General features: G+C 36.9%; 4 protein-coding genes and 6 non-coding genes across 10 annotated transcripts in view; 7 read left to right on the plus strand and 3 right to left on the minus strand.

Moving 5' to 3' along the window:
- The window catches only part of LOC100177224 (angiopoietin-related protein 7), a gene marked incomplete in the record, with an annotated part of 25077 nt that extends 12303 nt beyond the window's left edge, over positions 1-12774 (minus strand). The window contains 6 exon segments of the mRNA XM_002121428.5: positions 9432-9702; positions 10160-10258; positions 10544-10720; positions 11349-11554; positions 12394-12457; positions 12581-12774. Of these exon segments, the coding sequence (XP_002121464.3) occupies positions 9432-9702; positions 10160-10258; positions 10544-10720; positions 11349-11554; positions 12394-12457; positions 12581-12703 (940 nt within the window).
- Positions 4809-9057, plus strand: LOC108949833. The gene is made up of 3 exons (XM_018813647.2): positions 4809-6440; positions 6708-6926; positions 7219-9057. The coding sequence occupies exons 1-3, from the start codon at positions 5743-5745 to the stop codon at positions 8432-8434; spliced, it is 2133 nt and encodes a 710-aa protein (XP_018669192.1). The 5' UTR covers positions 4809-5742; the 3' UTR covers positions 8435-9057.
- trnai-uau lies at positions 9779-9868 on the plus strand. Its single transcript is given in 2 exon segments — positions 9779-9816; positions 9833-9868. It is a non-coding gene; the product is annotated as a tRNA-Ile (tRNA).
- trnai-uau lies at positions 10057-10146 on the plus strand. The gene is given in 2 exon segments: positions 10057-10094; positions 10111-10146. It is a non-coding gene; the product is annotated as a tRNA-Ile (tRNA).
- On the plus strand, positions 11198-11287 carry trnai-uau. The gene is given in 2 exon segments: positions 11198-11235; positions 11252-11287. It is a non-coding gene; the product is annotated as a tRNA-Ile (tRNA).
- trnai-uau lies at positions 11640-11729 on the plus strand. The gene is given in 2 exon segments: positions 11640-11677; positions 11694-11729. It is a non-coding gene; the product is annotated as a tRNA-Ile (tRNA).
- On the plus strand, positions 11947-12036 carry trnai-uau. The gene is given in 2 exon segments: positions 11947-11984; positions 12001-12036. It is a non-coding gene; the product is annotated as a tRNA-Ile (tRNA).
- Positions 12206-12295, plus strand: trnai-uau. Its single transcript is given in 2 exon segments — positions 12206-12243; positions 12260-12295. It is a non-coding gene; the product is annotated as a tRNA-Ile (tRNA).
- Positions 12775-13203: 429 nt separating the features above from the next.
- LOC100187460 (potassium channel subfamily K member 16) lies at positions 13204-18087 on the minus strand. Its single transcript, XM_026836324.1, has 7 exons — positions 17893-18087; positions 17641-17844; positions 17278-17395; positions 16860-17014; positions 14867-15047; positions 14551-14673; positions 13204-14301 (listed from the first exon to the last, which is right to left on the minus strand). Exons 1-7 carry the CDS (start codon positions 18070-18072, stop codon positions 14102-14104), a joined length of 1161 nt encoding a protein of 386 aa, XP_026692125.1. The 5' UTR covers positions 18073-18087; the 3' UTR covers positions 13204-14101.
- A 321-nt stretch (positions 18088-18408) lies between these two features.
- Positions 18409-20677, minus strand: LOC100185787 (sugar transporter SWEET1). The gene is made up of 6 exons (XM_002125237.4): positions 20485-20677; positions 20310-20387; positions 20077-20200; positions 19657-19815; positions 19322-19441; positions 18409-19131 (listed from the first exon to the last, which is right to left on the minus strand). The coding sequence occupies exons 1-6, from the start codon at positions 20556-20558 to the stop codon at positions 19039-19041; spliced, it is 648 nt and encodes a 215-aa protein (XP_002125273.1). The 5' UTR covers positions 20559-20677; the 3' UTR covers positions 18409-19038.
- Between the last annotated feature and the right edge of the window lie 62 nt (positions 20678-20739).

Below are 20739 nucleotides of genomic sequence, written 5' to 3' on the forward strand. Positions count from 1 at the left end.
AGCTTAAAAGGTGGTACAAACGCATAATATAGTAGGTTGGAGTAAAATAGGACATGTTTTTATTCTCTTTTTCCGTCCCATTTAATAGTAAACAAAGAATATTTACAGAATTAAAGAACCGCAACCCCGCGACCCTGAATAAGCGTTGTTAATTCTTTAAAACACGATCAGGAAATATGAGATATAGAGATGATATATATGCTAACTCATTTTAACCCATGCTATAATATATATATAATAGACGCAAGTGCATTTTTTAGTATGTGATTAAGTTTTTCACCCGTGCATCGTTAGCAGGTTGTTCGTTTTTCTTTTTCTTTTTTGGGTTGACCAGGTTTAGACAAAGTATTCATTATATTTGACAGCGCCGGGGTTAGAATGAGGGAAAACGATTAAAATGTTGTGTGTTTGTTATTATATAGTACTGTGGGGGAAGACGGGACATCTTTAGCACCTTATATTCTAATATCCTGATCAAGTTTTAAACAATAAACAACGGTTTATGGAAGTCGTGAGGATATGGTTTTAAAATTCTTCGAATGTTCTTGTTTACTACCAAATGGAACGAGAAAGTAGTATAAAAAGATGTCCCATCTTCCCCCACCCTATACTGTACAATCGTAATCCTGCATAAGAACTGAAAATTTTACCTATAGTACAACTGAATGCGTTTTGTTGTACAGCAGTGTGTCTAGGTAATGTCATGTTTTTGTTTACCGTTTTGGCATGACGCGTATGCAATAAGGCCAGAAGTGTGCAAACATAACGGAAAGCGTGTCTTCATATATTTATAGTGAGGTGGGGGAAGATGGGACACAGCACATAATATCCAAATATTCTGATGTTTTACACAATTAACACCGGTCTATGAGAGTTGTGAGGATACGGTTTTATATTTCTTTGAATGTTCTTTGTTTACTACCAAATTAAACGAGAAAATAGAAAAAAAACAGGTGTCCCATCTTCCCCCACTCTACCATATATATATAGTTGCCGATTTGCCATTGCATATGTTTAGCCAACGTCGATATAGGGTAGAGGCTTTCTGTTTTGTTCGGTTTGAACTACAGGAAGTAAACGTATTGCAGCAGGTTGCAGCGAACGCTGTTTATTCGACTGTCAATTTCGCGTAACAGAAGCGACCGATGAGCTACCGGTGACTGTTTATTCATTTCACGCTGCTCCATTGGCCAAAACAGCTGCCGGTGTTTATAAACACTTGTTCGTGGCGATGTGGTCTTAAAAATAGCAATGGCAGATAATTTAGTATTGGTTTCTGTAGTATAACTAATATTGCGGGTCCCGCGTGTAATTTTGTGGTGGATTTTCTTTTGCACGTGCTTCCATGGCATTTTTTCTTTTATAAGGTAGATTGTGTCTGGTACGTTTGCAAATGCCGCTTCTAATGTTTAGCATACATGGGAAGACACTCAAGGCACCTGCGGTTAAAAGGTAGCAGCTCATGCAGTCTGAAGAGAGCGTTAATTGATATGTTCTGTTAATATTACATCGATTTTACGTTTTCAGTTCTCCGGGGTGCCGCATTATATGAGTATGCCATGTTAGCCGCGGTTTTATCAATACATGTAAACTGTAGAAGCGTGGTCGGGTTAAATTTAGACGCATTTTTAGAAATGGAATGCACTGAGCAGTATATATATACTAATGCATTACTGTAATTGATGATGGATATTATAGTTTTAACTTATCCGTTTTAGGAAGACAAAAGGTATAAATACGCCCTTTTTATGTAGTAGGGTAGGGAAAGATGGGACACCTTTTATTCTCTTTTCTCGTCCCATTTGGTAGTAAATAAAGAACATTCAAAGAATTATAAAACCGTATCCTTATGAATCCCATAGACCGTTGTTACTTGTTTAGAACACGATCAGGATATTTGGATATTATGTGCTAAAGATGTCCCGTCTTCCCTTATCCTACTATAATATTTTTAGGATTACCTGGTTTATGAATTTTGGTAACTCATTTTTAACGAAATATTTGTTGTGTAGTTTAAATAGGCAGACACTGTTTAGTATTTAATTCAAAAATGGTGTTTGGATTAGCTGTAATACGTTACGCGTGGAGCAAACTTCTAATCGTGAGTTCACGGCGCTTGTGGTGGAAACGATTTGTTTACGATTTGTTAACTGTGACGCACAAGGACGAAAATCCGGAAAGGAGTCATTTCGTTTAACCGGCTGTGGTTTAAAGTTTTGTTTACTGACGTAACAGTACTGGTCTTGTTTATTAAATATTCGGCACTCTTGGCTAGTTATTTTACATGAAGGCATGAATTGGACTGTACGTTTTAAAAAGGGTTGTTTAAAATCGTTTGTTTTAGTGAGTAATTAGGGTGATTCGTGTTAATTATTCTGTTTTCTGTGTACTTGTTGCGTGTGTGCTGTACGTGATATATGGCATGGAATTGGTGTTTTCTCCTAGTTCTAGCTCTGCACATTCCTTCCGCGAAGTCTTCTAGCCCCGGGCAAAGTGCTGAAAATTATGAAGCTTTAATTGCGATCTATGATAGCGTGGACGATTGAGCCGATCTGTGCTGTTCCAGTGGCCCTGTTGGCACTGCTGTGCGGCGTGGAAACGGGGCGGCTTTTGTTTGATTTAGTGGTTTTGAGTCCGACCGATTCGTGGTATTACTGAGAGTGAATTCGCAGTTGCAGATGTAAAAAAATATCTTTAGAAAAAAGGGTGTTGTTCGTAGTCGTCGTACAATAGATATATGCAGATGGCGTTTTGTTGTTTGTTTAAGTAGACAGTAATGTGGGGTAAAATGAGACACCTTTGGCACATAATTTCCAAACATCCTGGCCGTGTTTTAAACAATTAACAATGGTCTACGGGCGTCGTAAAAATACGGTTTTATAATTCTTTGTATGTTCTTCGTTTAACGGGACCGGAAAATAGATTAAAAAGTTGCTCTATCTTTCCCCACCCTACTATATAAACATAAATTAAAAACGTTCAAGTTTTAATTCAACAACCATTTTCGTTGCAAAACAAGTCACAAAAATTTCCTATTTTACATTAAATGAATTTGTATAGATTTTCTTTCGTTTTACATTTGGTTTGCTAATGTAGACAAAGTGACACAGTCGATATATGTCTCTACAGATTATTTCGAGTCTAAAGTTTTGTCTTTTGTATGTAAATTGTTTGCTTGCCTTTTAATTACCTGAATTCTAATTTACGGTTTAGCAATATAGGAGCATTCTCTACTGTGATTCATTTTTTTGCGACTTTTCTTAAAAAATATTTGGTAAACTTTTTAGCAAGGAGCCAGCGAAAAGATGTATAACTTTTGAAAGGCAATTCGCAAGGTCGGTTACTAAATCCCAAGTTCCGTATCTTGGGTTTTAGGCAGGACTCAGAAAATGTTCGTGGGTTGGCAGTTTTTGAATCGGTTGCGCCATTTTCCCGTAATATTTCATAGTTTTGATATGATGACCAATTTCGGCCACCTGCACCATTAACTTGCTTTTATGACGTATAATCCGTCACGTTTAAGACCGCAAGGGTCGCGAGGTCGTGGTCGGGGAAATCGTGCTAAGATCGGCGACCAGATTTTCGGGCTTGTACGTCACTGGTACATTCGTCGACATTTGCTTGTACATTGTGAAGTTGAGAGTAGGACACGAATCGCCACTTAAATTGTTAAAACTTAATCCTTTAAGTGTACAAGCCGGCAAATGTCAAAAATCGTAAAAAATACCAAGGCATTCGTTGTATTAGGGTGGGGAAAGATGGGACACATATTCATTAGGTTTTCTCGTTACATTTGGTGGTAAACAAAAAACATTTAAAGAATTATAAAAAGGTATCCTGGCGACTCCCATACAGACATTGTTTTTAAAACACAACCAAAACATTTGGATATTATGTGCAAAAGGTGTCCCGTCTTCTCCTACAGTACTATATACATAGTTTTCATTAGGTAAGGGTACGAAGGGTGCGAAGCCAAAGCGATGATCGTTTTACGCCATTTCTAATACCCATAGAGGTAACGCGTACAAAAATTTGATATGCGTAATTTGGCCGGTAAAATTTGAACACAACAGCCTAAGGCTGTGTACACGAGGATGGCAATCGTGATTGGCGGCTTAATGAACCTGTGCGGGTGTTATACAGCGGGTATCCTGTGGCTTGCATACGTCAACACGAAATAGGATTTAATGACCGGCGAGAGGTATAGTTTAAACGGGTAAAAGCAGGCTTAAAAGTTGCTGGTAAAATATAGGCAAGCACTAACGCGAAATTGGTTGCTGTTGAGGCGAACCTTATTTTTTGCTGGAACTGTTGTGACGTTACGATTCGTTTTCGTTTTTCTTGTACAGAACATACACATAGCACTGTGGGGGAAGACGGGACACCTTTAGTACATAATATCCAAACATCCTGACCTTTTAAATAATTAACAACAGTTCGCGGGAGTCGTGAGAATACGTTTTTTTTATATCTTTGAACGTTTTGTTTACTGTCAAATCAGAAAATTGAATAGAAAGGGGTCCCATTTTTCCCCATCCTACTATATATCAACTATAGTTTTAACAACAAGTAAATTCGCGTGTGAAGCTGTTTAAACCGTTGTATCGACAGCAGGTATAGTTGTTGTATAACTCTCCTACGCACCGAAATCTGTTCATGAACGGTTAATCCAGCTTTACTGTTGTAAGTCGTGACGGATAGAATGTAACTATTACCTTGTTAAACGTATCAGTTTGGAATTTAAAAGAATGTTAAATATTCTGTAAGTAAAATAGTAGACGGTTAAAAAAAATATAAAAAAAAGTTGTTTACCAAAAATCGGTACAGACTCGCAAGCAAAAAAAGTATTAGTTACGTGAACGTGTTGTGTACTTGAGTTTCTTTTGCTAATCTGCTAAACAAGGCTATCATATTCAACATTTTAGACCGGCATGTCTTTAACTGGGGTAAGTTTACCCCTGGGGGTAAATTCCTCCCATTTAAAGGGTAAATGAGCACCAAACAAAATCCACAGCAGTTGACAGGACAGAAAAATTGTGAAACCAACTTAATGTTAAATCTGATATTCGTTGTGTATTATCTACTACTTTACCAGACATTGAGCAACTCGTTGCCAAAAGGCAAGCGCATCCGTCGCATAAAATATAACTGATGTAACTAGTTGTTTTTGCTTTTTAAGAAATAAGCGCCGTATTACATATTAGGGGTAAATCTGATAAGCATGTTTTTTAAGGGGAAAAGCGTGCAAAATGGTTTAAAAACCACTGTTGTAGACCAGTAATAACCATGGCTTGTATTCTGGGAATGTAACTTGACGCTCGTTTAAGCGTTCAATTAAGGAAGTCAAGGCTATACCAATGCAGTTGCTGTTTTGCGGTCTTTGCGTTAGCGTTATTGCACCAGCTGAAACATTGTATAGTTGCTCGGCTTCTTGCGGTTTAAATCATATAACCTTCTAAAGATTGATGTTAGATCAATGCAATTTAATAGCTAATTGTTTTGAGTTGGCTGCACAGATTTATAGTGACAAAATATAGACTTAAAGGGATATGCTGAAATATTTGGTTCGAAGCAGAAATCAGGGTAGAAAATACGACAGAGACGGACGACAGGGTAGAAAATATATTTACACAGCAATCAGAATGTTTTCTAATTATTTAACAATTTTCATCAATTTTGCAGAACAAATCGATATATTAAAATGCAAATATAGGTTGAGGCAAATTTTGAACAAGAACCACCATGACAGATTTAATCGCGGCGATGCAGTATTCGACGCAAGTGGAATACCAAGTCGCTTTTTGCGACCCGTTCCCCTACCCTGACCCTGTTCCTGGCAATAAGAGCTACGTGACTCTGTGGGAATCAATGCCAGTTCACTGTCGACAGAGAATGGAAGGTTTTATTGGCATGATGTCGGTTTTAGCCGTTTTTACCACTGTGTTTAATTTGGTCGTGCTGGCCGCGAACCTTACACCAAGAACTAGAAGACTGCGCAGCAGAAACCCGACCATGCAAAACTATTCAACTTACGTTATATCCATGGCGATGGCCGACGTTATAGTAGGGGCTATTGTTTTACCGTTGGTGGTGGCAAACTTTTATAAAGAGGCGACAGCCAAGCGCCCTGTGATTCTACTAGACAGCCTGTCCAACCGCACGAATGCTTCCTACCACACAACGATCACCATTGTGGAAACTTTAGACCAAAACGGGTCCGCCACAGAACGTGAATTGCAGTGGTTAACAGACACAGAAACGCCTGAGTCGAAACCGTGGATCGTGGGCGAACCAGAAGGATTGAACAGGATAAGAAACTGTTTGGGAGTACTCGCCCACGTAGTCATATTCGTTTCCGTATACACTCTTGCTGCAGCGAGTGCGGATAGGTTCTACACATCTACAAAACCGATCAGCAGCCGCCCAATTACTCTATCAAGGTACATACCGCTCATTTCTATTCACTCCAAATACCTTTACGAATCATCAACACATTTTGGTTTCCCTAAACTTTTGTAAAAGTACATTTGTCCCGAATTGTAGCAGTGGGCCTACTTTGTCCTAAATTGTAGCAGTACTTTGGTACCGAACTGTATCATTAAATTTCTTTAAAACCTGACAAAATCATAATTTCCAGTGTTGCCGCTTTATACTTACTTTCGAGAATTTTCATCTTTTTCACGCAGTGTTAACGAGTGTTTTTTTAGTTCATCATTTCGCCGAACGAACAAGAACGCTTCTCCCGAGCTGGCATGGTCCGTTTTCAACGTCAGTCGTTCCACGTTTGCTGTTATCATTATATGGATAGCGGGTCTTCTGTTTGGGCTTGCACCCCTTGGTGTATCACGTGATTTCCACTTCCGGCCAGTGGGTCATATATTTGTCGCATTGTCGTCGGACGGAAGTTACGTAGCAAGTTTGACTTGGTAAGTTATATTATTGAGCTAGACTTGACTGTTTTCGAACTGAAATAGGTTTATATCCTTTGAATGTAAAATTTCGTTTTAACGAAATTTGTAAAAATATCGGTTTTCATTATTGAATCGTATTTAGTTTTTTCGGCAAATGTTTGTTGCGTATCAACTATCAACGTTTCATGTTCTTTTAATCGGGGCGTTTTGATCTTGGAGTCAGTCGACTTATGGTATATTTCGTAATCTGGGATTTTTAATGATTAAAGTCTTACGAAAACATTTTTCTAACATTTATTTCAATCAGGTACGGGCTCGCCCTGGCTCTGCCCCTCGTGGTCACGTGGCTGTTCAGTTTTCTCATTTGCGTGACTCTGTGGCGCCGCAAGCGGAGACTGAAGCACTCGAAGGCCACACGAAACTATTCCACCAAAAGTTTAAACCGTCGATCGTCTGATAGAGAACAAGATATTTCGGTGAGACAACAGACAAGCAGAATAAGTGTGAGCGCGAGTCATGCTACATGCAGTGCAGCGGAGAGGGTGTTGAGTAATGAAACGGAAGGGGGTTTGGTTGTAACAGATGATCAGCCGTTCTCCGATGTTTTTGAAGAAGCAAAGGAGCCAAAAGTTCCGGATGTTGTTTCCACTCCTCCGTATCGCGGAGGACTGCAGAGAAGAAGAAGATCGAGTATCGATCTAGGTGTTTCTTTGAGGAGACAAAACTCCGACGGAGCGGCAAGACCGACAAGAACATTTCATCGAAGGGTCGGATCGCTGGAGGACCCTGTTAGGACTCCGGATGCTGATCCTGTTAAGACACAAGCGGGATTCGTAGCGATGAGGATCCTTTATCGAAAGAGCTGGAACGGGTGTCCGGATGAGCCGCAGTCTCTTCCGCAGAGTCCGGACAGAGGACGGAGGATTCTTCCGGCAACTCCAGCACTTCCTCGGTCGATCGGAAGTTTTTCTTCGATCCCAACGTGTCAGATAAACAGCCCAAAGACTCCGACCAGAGAGCGGCGATGCGAAGCCAGTCGACCACGCGCCGGTTCCTCGCGTGTGCGCAGAAAATCGTCAGTGTACCGAGCCCGAGAACTTCTTATGTCAAAATCGTTTGAAACAAACATCGCAAAAACACTTTGCGCAGTTGTTCTTGCATGCACAGTCGCCGTATTACCGCTGTTGATTACTGTAACCACCTTAACGAAAGACGACGACGCCCCAAAAGAGATCTTAAACGCAGAGGTGACCACCATCGTTGTTTCAATGACAATACTCTTCTCAAACTGCCTGTGGAACTCGCTCATCTACGGCTCTCGGATGCCCTACTTCCGGAGGACTGTGATCCGGATCATCCGGCAGACCACTGGTCGCGCAAAGAGGAGCAAAGGCGGTCGCATCATTTCTTCCTTGCTTGGTAGCGTCCGCCGCAGTGTGGGAGCTGCTTCACTAAGAAGTAATGTATCCGGCCCGGCTGACAACCGTGCAGACAGCGCTGAAGAGACACCCCCAAACACGTAGCAGTAGCCTATACATCCCAATAGTTTTACTGTTAGAGCCTAATACACAAATCGTTACATGTGCACTTATAGATAAAATCCATCACTATTCCTCTGTTTTTATTCCTTTTCTACTTTCTCATGTTTCGCATAAGTGCAATCCACGAACCAGTTATTTCAATTTGTTCATTTGTTCCTCCTGCATAATACGTTTTGCCGTTTACTACGTACATATTTTGTACCACTGCCCTTACAGCCAAGTCAGAAGTCGAGTACAACCAATACAAAAGAGCCATTTTATAAGTTTGTTTTCACTAACGTTTTGCTTCAAACAACCAAATTTTAATGCATTCTTTTTCTATTATAATTGTCGTATAGTTGCATTGTGAACGACATGCGTTATCTGTAGTATGGTTTTCTGTCCTAAGTCGTACTCTATTTTATTGCGTTCATACGTAATGTGCGTCATAAGTCCCTTGTTACACTAAAACTACGGGTTAATGCTTTAAATTGCATTCTCGCACTGAACTACACGTACAAGTTCCACTACTTACATTCTACTTAAATCTTATTTGTTTACTTTTCGTTGTAGCACTGATCCGAAACAAAATAAAACGTTTCTTCTGCAGGGAAACTGTTCACGCATTTGCCGCCGCTAAAACTGTCACGTAAACATAGAAGTGTCTCGCACCGTAACATAGTTGGTTAGCGCGCCTGCCTCTAACCCAGAGGTAATGGGTTCAAAGCCCTTGCTGCTACCGTTGTAGGCGTATATTATGTTCTTGGGCAAGACACTTAACGGTAATTGCTCCAACCCAGTGGTCACTAAAGGATTGTCCAAATTATCAGCCATACATAAAAATAAAAAGTCCTCCCAATAATAATCACCCACAGAGTAACATATACTTAACTCGTGAGCTAAAACGAAGTGCATGAAACAGAAAAACGTTACAACGACTGTCGTTTTTCAAATGTTACAACGACAGTCGTTTTTTAGCGAAGTTAGTAATCTTTCTTACCGTTAGGTGGCACATCAGGTTGCGGGTGTAAAGCTACAGGTATTGGCGGTAATGGTCTCCCTCCGTCGCTCTCCCCATCTGCTACCCAGTTTTCTACACGGTTTAATCTAGTTCCGATGCTCGTGACGTCATTCGTGACGTCATTTACACGTTCTGATAGTGCGGTTATATCAGAATCTGATGTCACGGACTCTCGGTCGCCCTCTAACGAACGGTTATGCAGTGCAACCACAGCTTCAAGATCATCGAGTCTTGTTTGGAGCGTTCTTGTCTGTGAAAAAACACTCCGTTATATTGCAGTGAAACCTGATTGGGGTAATATAATGATATTTGACTGCTAAACACCAGCTCCAGTGGCGCAATCGGTTAGCGCGCCGTACTTATATAACAGTATCGGAGACATGCGGAGGTTGTGAGTTCGAGCCTCACCTGGAGCATTATTTTAACACACTTTTGTCGCAATTGTAGTTAATTTGCGTGCCTGAAACTTATTGTTGATTCATTCGTACATTTTCAAACCACCAACCTGCCATACGAATATATATAATAAAGCGTTATTCGAACCTCCTTTTTTGAGACCATACATTTTACAGTTATTTTAACTAAAATCCACGAACAAATCAGAGCTCCAGTGGCGCAATCGGTTAGCGCGCCGTACTTATATAACAGTATCGGAGAAATGCGGAGGTTGTGAGTTCGAGCCTCACCTGGAGCATACTTTTACTTACCCTTTGGTTCAGGCTTTGCGTTTGTAATCTCAATTCACGATTCTGTCCACTCAGAATAAGGTTCTGTTCGCGGATTACGGTACTTAGATCAGTGGCAGCCTGTAAAACGATCCAGTTATATAACCAAAAGGCAGCAAGTATACGTAATTTGATTCTACATTGATAACTGTATAAGTAAAAGATACAAATATATAGGAATGTGTTTTATACAACTCATTATGACGTATATCTTATACTCTAATGTAGATTTTATCTGATATTTCTATTCAAGTAGTTTCTACTTGTAGCGTGTGTATAACGACTGTCGTTTTGTTGCTAATTTTCTTCTCTTTGATATTAACGCGATTTTCGCTATATGTTCAAAAAGATATGGAAATAAGTTACCTTTGCTTTTCTCAGCAGTATTTTATTCTGGTGAGTTAATCTTCTCAAAGTTGCGTTCATTATTGTGAGATCCAGAGAAGACGGTCCGGATGCAACAGTATCTTCCGTAGGTGGTTGTATTAAATCTGTGGTGAAACGAACTAGTGTGGATGGAATGGTTCTTAACACGGTGTTCATCTAACAAAAAATTACAAGGAATTTAGGAAAGTGAAAAAAAAAATATCGTGTAAAATAATTGTTACTTGAAAAAATACGACTAGTAATATATGGAATCTATTGGTTAACCACACTTGGTCGGTATATAGGTACTAGTAAGAGCAGATCCCGCCGCAAATACGTTATTCTAATTTATAAATCAAGATTATAAATATTTAATGTGCTTTTGGTATGTAATGAATTCTTGATATATAGTAGGATGGGGGAAGATGGGACACCTTTACATTCTATTTTCTCGTCCTATGTGTTAGTAAACAAAGAACATTTAAAGAAATATAAAACTGTATCCCCACGACTCCCATAGACCGTTGTTAATTGTTTAAAACACGACCAGGATATTTGGATATTATGTGCTAAAGGTGTCCCATCTTCCCCCACCCTACTGTATAGTAAACAGTGCAATCACCTTTTTCACTAAACAGTAAACCGACATCGTCAGCTCCAGTGGCGCAATCGGTTAGCGCGCCGTACTTATATAACAGTAACGGAGACATGCGGAGGTTGTGAGTTCGAGCCTCACCTGGAGCACTATTTTAAGGCACGTCATATACACGTACATAAATATATTTTTGGTTATATACTAAAATACCTCATTTACTGAAGTCTGGACAGTGGCCAGGTTATCTGTGATCGTTTCTTTGAGTTCCAACACAATCTGATCAACATCCGATTGCACACCGGCCGAAATATTTCGTTGCATTTCAGCCATATAAGGCCCGATGTCAATACTTTGGTTTCCAATACGAGATGAGATATTGTTGGGAAGACATGCATCTTCAATGCTAGCAAGTCGGTCTGAACAATTTAAATATAATATATGTTGTATAAAACATTTTGTATTGTTTTGTTCGGTATATGGAATGATTAGCAAACTGCAGGCGCTCCAGTGGCGCAATCGGTTAGCGCGCCGTACTTATATAACAGTATCGGAGAAATGCGGAGGTTGTGAGTTCGAGCCTCACCTGGAGCACGGTTTATGCTTTTTAAATAATAAACAACCAAAAGACAATTTTGATTGGTAGTGCTATATGAGATATGTTATGACCTTATTAAATCATATATAGCCCACTCAATTTGTTTTCAGTTTCATTATGTATTAGGTAGGCCACGATGAAACATAATTTTTGTGTATGCTTTTGTAATCAACGTGTGTTTTCACAATATGGATTAAAACACAAGCACTCAGAGCTCCAGTGGCGCAATCGGTTAGCGCGCCGTACTTATATAACAGTATCGGAGAAATGCGGAGGTTGTGAGTTCGAGCCTCACCTGGAGCAAGATTTTATACAAAATACGTTTTGCAGCGACGCAAATATAGCCCGGTTTGTTCTTAATTTCGTTCGTCTGGTTCGTGGAAAATAGGCCAAAACACCAATTGAAGCTTTACAATATGAATACGATATTAAAATTCCGAATATGGTTATATTTCTACAATCTGACAGACGAGCTCCAGTGGCGCAATCGGTTAGCGCGCCGTACTTATATAACAGTATCGGAGAAATGCGGAGGTTGTGAGTTCGAGCCTCACCTGGAGCACTATTTTTTGGCTTCAAACTAATCACAGCAGCACTTAAAAATGCTACATCAACACACGACGCTATGCAATCAAACTTTGTTTAATTTACTGGTCTTACTTTGCAAAGCGGTTTCAAACTTGTTGATTTTTCTTTTAAGTTTGCATCCGTCTGGACATGCAGGCTGTAATAATAATTCGATAAATATAAAATGTGTTTACCCAAACTATTTATGTTGGTCACTGTATTACAATATATTAACTGGCACACTGTTAAGTCTAAACTGCAGCTATATAATAAACCATACCTTAGTTCTTGGTTTCCTTCTTTCACGTAGTATGTTAAATGCATCGTCTGAAGAAACAGCGAAAGTTTCTTTACATAGCGCTAACATAGTACCCAGTACTGATATACAGAGAAACAGTTTCATGTTCTTGGTCTGTATTCGCCTATGGACAGCAGTGATAATATGTTATTGAACAACTAATCCTAATCACAGACACGGCGCGCTAAGGGCTGGCGACACTTCGCGTAATCATTAACTGATAAATCTGGTTAAATACACCAAAAATCTTGCTGTTGTATACGATTAGTCTTACAAACTCCGTCCTCACTGACTGGTAAACATAACTCTTTGCACTAAACCGAAGTACTGTTTGTGTTTGCCACGTTGGAATCTTGGCTGAGACCGCAAAAACTGCGAGGTTCGCTACGCTTCGATGTATCACCGTTTCTTCTCAAAACATGTGCGGCGCCTTTGGAGCGCTTTCACACGTGCCCGCTCACACACTGCAGGAGCGTGTGCCTTACTAAACAGTATTTTATGTTCATACACTCTATACATTTACGGTTTAACTGTACACACTTGTTTTAAAGGCGTAATTTTATTACTTTTTTTATTTGAGTATTTTAGAACGTGCACTATTTTCCACTTATAATTGTATTAGCCAGATAAAGTTATACACTATAAAGTTATATATTTTTCTTGCTACTACGAAGGCTAAACGAAATTGCGACCATCTTAGAAAGAATTCTCATCCATACATCGCATATGATAAAGCTGTACATATTGGAAGCAATGTAAAAAAAAGCTTTTTATGAACAAAACGTACGTTAATTAATATGAGGCAGATACAATGTTGAGCAGCCAAAGCTATAAATATTTAACTCTTTGTTTGAAAAACGTATAATGAAAAAATGTTTATTTACTAATGTTACTGCTTGAATATCAAATGCAATAGTGAGAAAATTGCAGGTTTGTGGTAATAGGTTAGCTGTGTAATGTAATAAATCTGAGACAACATTATAGTAACTAAATATGGCAATAGTGATTGTGCAGTTAAATGTAAAAGAATTGTTTTTGCAGCATTGCAGAATGGTATGAAAAATGTTAAAATGTGAATACATGTTAAAATTTTTTTTTTTTTTAAATTACACATTAATGGTAAAAGCATGACCGTTACTTTCCCGAAAACTATATTCATAAGTTTTTTATGTGAATCAAATTTGGGGGAGCATACCAACTTACTTTGAGGTTTAAAAAACACTGCTTGGAAGAAAAGAAATGAAGGCAATACTAAATACAATAAAGTATATATAGATTAAAATGCTCGCAAAAATTAATGACTGACATAATAGATTAGATAAAACATCGAAATTGGGACAACACCACTAAAAATCAAATTTAACTGAAGCACTTATAGTAAGACACTGATATCATGGCAGTACGTATTTCCTGATCAGTACGACTTAATACGAGAAGTTTCAAGAACAAGCAACAAGTATATCACTGTGTAAAGTCGCAGCATCTTTCTGTTTTCATTTGAATTTATTTAGTACCGGGTGAACCGGTATTTGAGGACTCTCTGCTTTTTAAACTTGTGGTTTCATTTAAGGAATTGATTTCTTTGTTGGTGTGGTTACCATTGGATATTGAGTTTTTCGGTGAGTCGGCAACAGCAGCAGCAATTTCCGCATTCTCTCCATCTGGGTCTTCATAATTCCCTAACTTTTTCTTTATCATCAAACCTGTAATAAGTAATATGTGAGAATGGAGCATAGTTAGAACATAATACACAACAGGATGCACGCATAACATTTTACCAAGAAAAATGTTGACATTTTAGAAGCAGGTAAATCAGTATATACTGTGTATAATTAAAACATGGCGTGTTATAAGTCAAAGTATATTTCCAATTGTTTATTTATAAAACCACTTTAAATAGGAGTAGCCTAATGAAACCAATATGCAAATACAGACATTGATTTTTTGCATACCTCTTTGTCGAAATCGCTCTGTTAAAAAATTAATGACTGTAGCCATGTAAGCAAGTCCAAACAGTATCCAGAAATATACCATGACTCGGTAAAGTGGTGTATACTTTATGCGTGGGTTGTCTCCTGAAAAAGTTATTTATTAAGTCATTTTGTTATAGGTATGAATACCTAATAGAAATCCACTATACAATATTTAAAGCTTGAGGAAGTAAAAGCTGTTTTAAAATCTTGGGAAGTAATTAGCCTTTTAGTTAAAACGCCAATTCAATTGTTAACTTTATTTATGCATAGCGTATAACTAACCATTGTGACTCACCTACTACAAAATCCCCAAAACCAATCGTGGTAAGGGTGATAATTGCATAATATAGGCTGTCACCGAATGTCCACTGTTCAGCAACAGATATAATGGCTGCGGGTATGCAGCAGAATAGCACAAAGCCCACGGTGGAGAAAACAACAAAAAGCAACAGGTGTTTCATTAATGGCTGCATATCCTGTATTAGAATAACAGGAAATCAATATTGTGAGTTACGTAGAAATTTCCGTTCCCATGTGTATTGTTATCTTTGACATTACTGAGATATTCATCCTGCTCTGGCAAAAGTATTGACATATGCCACAGTTTCAACAGTTCATTTACAATGAAACACACAATACAAGATTGTACAATAAAGTATAGGAATGTCTGTTAAACCTTTACATAACATTACTGTTATCAAGTGTTTTGAATATTATAACAAAATATGAATATTATATTTCCTAGTACCTATTCAAAAGTCAACAGTCAATACCTTTATACAAACATTAAAACCTGGTGGGTAGTACTTTCTTCAATGGGCTATGTTTTTCTGGTTTTTCTCACTTTTTCTTCAGACTATTTTTTAACATTATAATTCCTTGCTGATTAATGTGTATTTTTAAATTAAAAGAGACCCCCCCCCAACTTTAATGTTGCTCTAACACACTACTTTGAATTTAGACCAATAACTTTTTTTACTTTTACACATACACCATAAAAGCTTTCTTATATAAATACACTGTAAAACTATGGAGTAGCAACAAAAATTATTTATTTAAAATCTATGTCTTTTAGGTAGACACATTTTTCATTTTAAAAAGCGTTTATTTTAAAATTCATGTAATTTTGCTGAAATAATGTTGTCTAGTCTATAAATTGACCTTTTCATATGCAAATGGTAAAATATATCAACTAGCTAAATGTAAATATAATTTCCCAATTGCACTGTGTTCATGTGTTGTATTGACTAGGTTCTATGCTGTATAACATATACTAGGTCTATGCTGTATAAGTGTATAACATATGTTTTCCATGTACATGTCTTCATTTCTTCATGCTTTTGTTTGTATACACCATCTGGAAGCTGAATTCGTAATCAGAATGTTCTAAACAACTAAGATTGTACTATAACTAGATACCGACTAAGCTTATTTTCTTTACACCCTCACTCTTGTCTTTTCACTTAAATCTGCATCACTAAAAAATAATTCAAATTACAAACTGATATTGACCGCTGTTAGCAGTTTTTGTGGCTTAATTAGTATTGTTTACTTGGAAAATTAAAGCTAATATTAGGGATGCACATTACATAATTTCGAATCCATGAGATTCGAATCTAATTACGGGATTCGGTATTCTGTTTAATGACGTCATAACACGTCATCTCATATACTATATTAACAATTTTTGAAACTTATTAATTTAAAAAAAAAATATTTTTGTGTTTGTGGGACTTTCGAGAGAAAACGTTTTGTAACGTCTTTTCATAGCCTGCTATACGTTTGATGACGCAAAAACTACCCAATAGTACAATTTTTGATCATTTTACAGCTCATGTTCCAACAAGGCTGCTATGAAAGAGTCAATAAACTGACTTTTGTGGGTAAAATTATTTTTCCTATAAATATAAAAAGATTCGAAATTCTAGATTCGAAATTCTAGATTCGGAATTCTAGATTCGAATTAAAGTATTCTAGGATATCCTAGAATACCTAATTATTCTGTAATGTGCATCCCTAGCTAATATTAGGATATGATGTGTGTAGAATGACCAACTTCCTTTGGATGTGTTGTGAATAGGGTATACCATGAATGGTGAGACATTAAATATGTCAAATTAATTAACCTACATTACAGTATTTACAAGAGCCATTAATCTTTAATATGACTTAGTTTAGGAATAGAAAAATATAAATTTTTCTAAGTAATCAATAGACTATATTTGTTTTACTATATCTGTAACATTAGTAATCGTATCAATTTTTTAGGAAATAAAAGTTAAACTGACCTTCTCATCAACTTTGTTTGTGCCTTTTTTCAGCACCAGACTAAACCGTTCACTTAATCCTGAGAACATTATGGCAAAAAGAGGAATCCCGAAAAGAGCGTAGATGACACAGAAAGCACGACTGCCGGTCGAAGTCGGGGTAATGTGTCCATAACCTGGTTAATATGAAAATAAAAAATCTATTTATTACATAACAGTAGTACCTTTGGAAGATAGATAGGATTCTTTTACTAACTAGTTTGATCCAATATTATTAAGGTTATTAAGGCCATGCCCATATATTACCACTGCATTTTAAAATTTACTTGCCGAATGCCTAGACAGTTGGGCAGATATTTTTGTATTACAAAAACTTTGGACTACTATAAGACTATAAAAAATATACAAACTCGTTAATTAAAGTAAGCATAAAATTTACCTATGGTAGTTACAATGGTACCAGAGAAAAAGAAAGCACTCTGAAAATCCCAGTTTCTAGTTTTGCAAGTCACATTTTGTAAAATTGGAATTCCTTTATCATAATATGTCATCATAACCTAAACAGAAATGGTCTTTTACTGAAGTGAAATTCATGAATTGAACAATTAAGCTTCCGGTTGCATAGGCTATAAAAAGGATATAAAACAACTACAGAAAAAAGGCAACAAACGACAGTAATGTAACTTTTAATAAATATCTTGTATTTATTATTTGAAAAAAAAAACAAGCTATAAGGCCAAAAAGAAGCTATGATGCCAAAACATATATGCAATAACTATATAAAAATAAACAAGGTACATACTTCTATAAGATTTACAAGCTGATTGCGTGTAAGGTTACCAAACTTTAAATTTGAAATTGCGGTGTTCAAAGCTGTCTTCGATTCTCGACAGTGCTGTACTTCCATTGGGCCTTCAATAGCATTGAAAACTCCTGCTCCAATTAAAAGATATGCGAAATATGCCACCACCAAAACGAACAGCGTTTTTAGCTCCATCGGCGACGTCTAAAATGTCTTGCCTAATTAAAAACACACAAAAATTGGCTCACTGACCTCACGACCACATCCCAAGGCGTCAAGTAATGTTTGATCATCTGAACACCAATCGCACTCAGATACCGAGTCGAATCGAGAAAAAGGCTGCGGGGGGTTTCCCATGAACGAAGACCTACGTTTTTGCGACGTTGGAAATTTCTGTATAGTAGTCAGCTTTTTAAAATCTTTGTCTATCATAACACGGATAATACTAGCCACAATTCAATTTGTGTTGGACCAAGGACGACCAAAACGACTGACCTATCTTTCTACTGCTACACGTAACGGCTGGAACTTATAAATCACCATTTCCGCCTGTGTGACGTTTTTTTTTCGGATATCGTGAAATCGAAATGTACTTGATTCTGTTTGGTTTTCCCTTCAAGTCAAAAACTTTCTGGTTTCCCTTCAAGTCAAAAATAGTATGGGTTCCACTGTAATCCACATATATGACGCTCTCATATTCCTATACTTTTAATTTTGTTGTACTAAAAATATAGCCTACAGCCCTACATCATATAAAATTTCCAACAGTTAACATAAAACATTTTATTATCTTGTGTAGTGCATATAGCGTACTTCTAAATAATCGCACAAAGCAAGCAAAAGAGATTTTTAAACAGTAAAACAAAATATAAAACTTTCTGCGTTTAAAAAACATACAATCATATTTTGGGGTTGTTTTTTTAAGTAACTGCAGATTAGGTAACGTTTAAATAACTTGATAATACCAATATATTTAGGAAAATTAGGTACAGTGCTGTTTGATAGGCAGTCTTAGTATTTTGTGTTATAACTGATAAAAGCAAAGAAAAGGGGATTAGGCAAGTAACATACAGAATACAGCAAATAAGCAATCTGCCAAAAGCATTTTACATGGTAACAGTATGCCCGAATTTTGAACTTTAGTTAACTGCATAAGAATAACTCATAGCCTAGTCAAATGACACATTAAATATTGAAGTGACGGGTTAATGTTTTAGCATACGAATTTAAAGCATAAAACAGTTTTTACCTGCGGGTAGGTGACTATATACCAACAAAAAGATACTGCATTTACCATATTTATCAATAGTGTTCCTTATGTCTGAAGACTATCAGTGTAACTACATTTTAACAATGTCACACTAGATTTTGTTTTTTAAACAACTGGACACCTATGTCTCATACTGAATGAGGAAGGCCAGGAGATGATGGATATTTATAGAAAAGATAAAACCGGGAAAAAGCTGCAAAGAATCCAAGAACATTTGGAATCTGAAATAATAAAATATGTTGTAATACATATATACACTGCAGCTTATGTACCTGTTTTGTATTATCATTGGGCATCATTTTATTTAACCATTTCCTGACAGGAAACCAATTAATTATAAGTTTGTTTCATTTCTAAATTATAATGCACTCATTTAACAACAGCCACATTATATATACTTTGAAAACTTACAATGATGAAGTTATCATGTAAAACAAGTCCAAACATTGTCCACATAGCAGAACACAGGGATGCAGTGACAGTAAGTGGTAATGAAATGGTAGCCGTTGATTTATTTGCAATAACAGTATTCTGTAAGGGAAAATTTGTTGATTTATTTAATTTTGCCACAATTTTTTCTACTTTACTAAAATAATTCTTAGCATAGCAATAAAGTATAATGAATAAACGTTATACTCAAATGCCTATATATCTAAAATATACTCTGTTCCACGAATTGCTAAATGTCAACAAAAGCTACATTTTTAAACGATTAAACTTTACAAAAGTGATTAAAAAATACTTACTATTTCTGCAAGTGGAGAGGCAAACATGAAGATAGTAACAGTACAGCAGATGATTCCAGTTACATTGATAGCATCAATGACATTTGCAAATTGTGTGATGATGTACCATGTGATCGCTGCAGCCCCACCACATACACTTGATTGCACCAAAGGTTTGGACTGGAATAAAAATTCCACATAATGAAACATATATATATACAAAATACACACATATATATATATATATATATATATATATAGGCTATATATTGGTCAATATATTAAGTTTAGGGGCAATAAAATGAGTTTCTAAAGATAAATACAGTAACAGTTAAACTGTCAGATAATTAAAGCCTGTATAGTATGCATACACATACTGATTTTATCGATTAAAATGAATTCCATCCCAGGTCTGTATGGTAATGATTTAGCATAGGCTACCTTGTCTGCTGCAAAGAATATGTACACGGCCATGTAGAGAGTTTGCAGTCCGGCACCAATTGTATTCACAAACACAACAGTAAAGTTTACGGTCATTTTTCCATAAATTATCCAGCCAATTGCGCTAAAAATAAACAAATTTTAGAAATCCAAAATTAAACAATAAAGTTGCCTAAGGTGTACCATAAAAATCGTTATGGAATACTCATTTTGACCAATAATTTAAGACTTACTTTACATTTGTAATCAAATATGGAAGAAATGGAATGTTTTTAGTCGTCTTTTTCTTCATCATTTCCATACATTGTGGGCTGCAAAATAAAGTAATAACAGGTAATCTTTGTTTGTTCTTGTTATGTAATGAAAAAGCAATTAAAAAGCTACACTAGTGTCGAAATGTGCACTCACATGCCAGTAGCAAACATGATTATTGTAACAGCTATACAGCCATTTGAAAAGAAACTAATCCAAAACTCCGCCATTTCTTTGTTTTTTCCAACAGTTGCAACGAAGTTTTAAACTAGATACCCTGAAAAAGTAAACTATTAAGGCATGTTTCGGACGTTTAAGTTACGAAAAGCGTTCAATTGCTAAATCCGTGCAAAAAATTCCTGTCGGATTTGTTTTGGTAATAAGTGGCGAAGCATGACCTGTGTAATTCCC

The sequence above is a fragment of the Ciona intestinalis genome, chromosome 10 (genome assembly GCF_000224145.3).
Source record: "Ciona intestinalis chromosome 10, KH, whole genome shotgun sequence".
Lineage (NCBI taxonomy): Eukaryota > Metazoa > Chordata > Ascidiacea > Phlebobranchia > Cionidae > Ciona > Ciona intestinalis.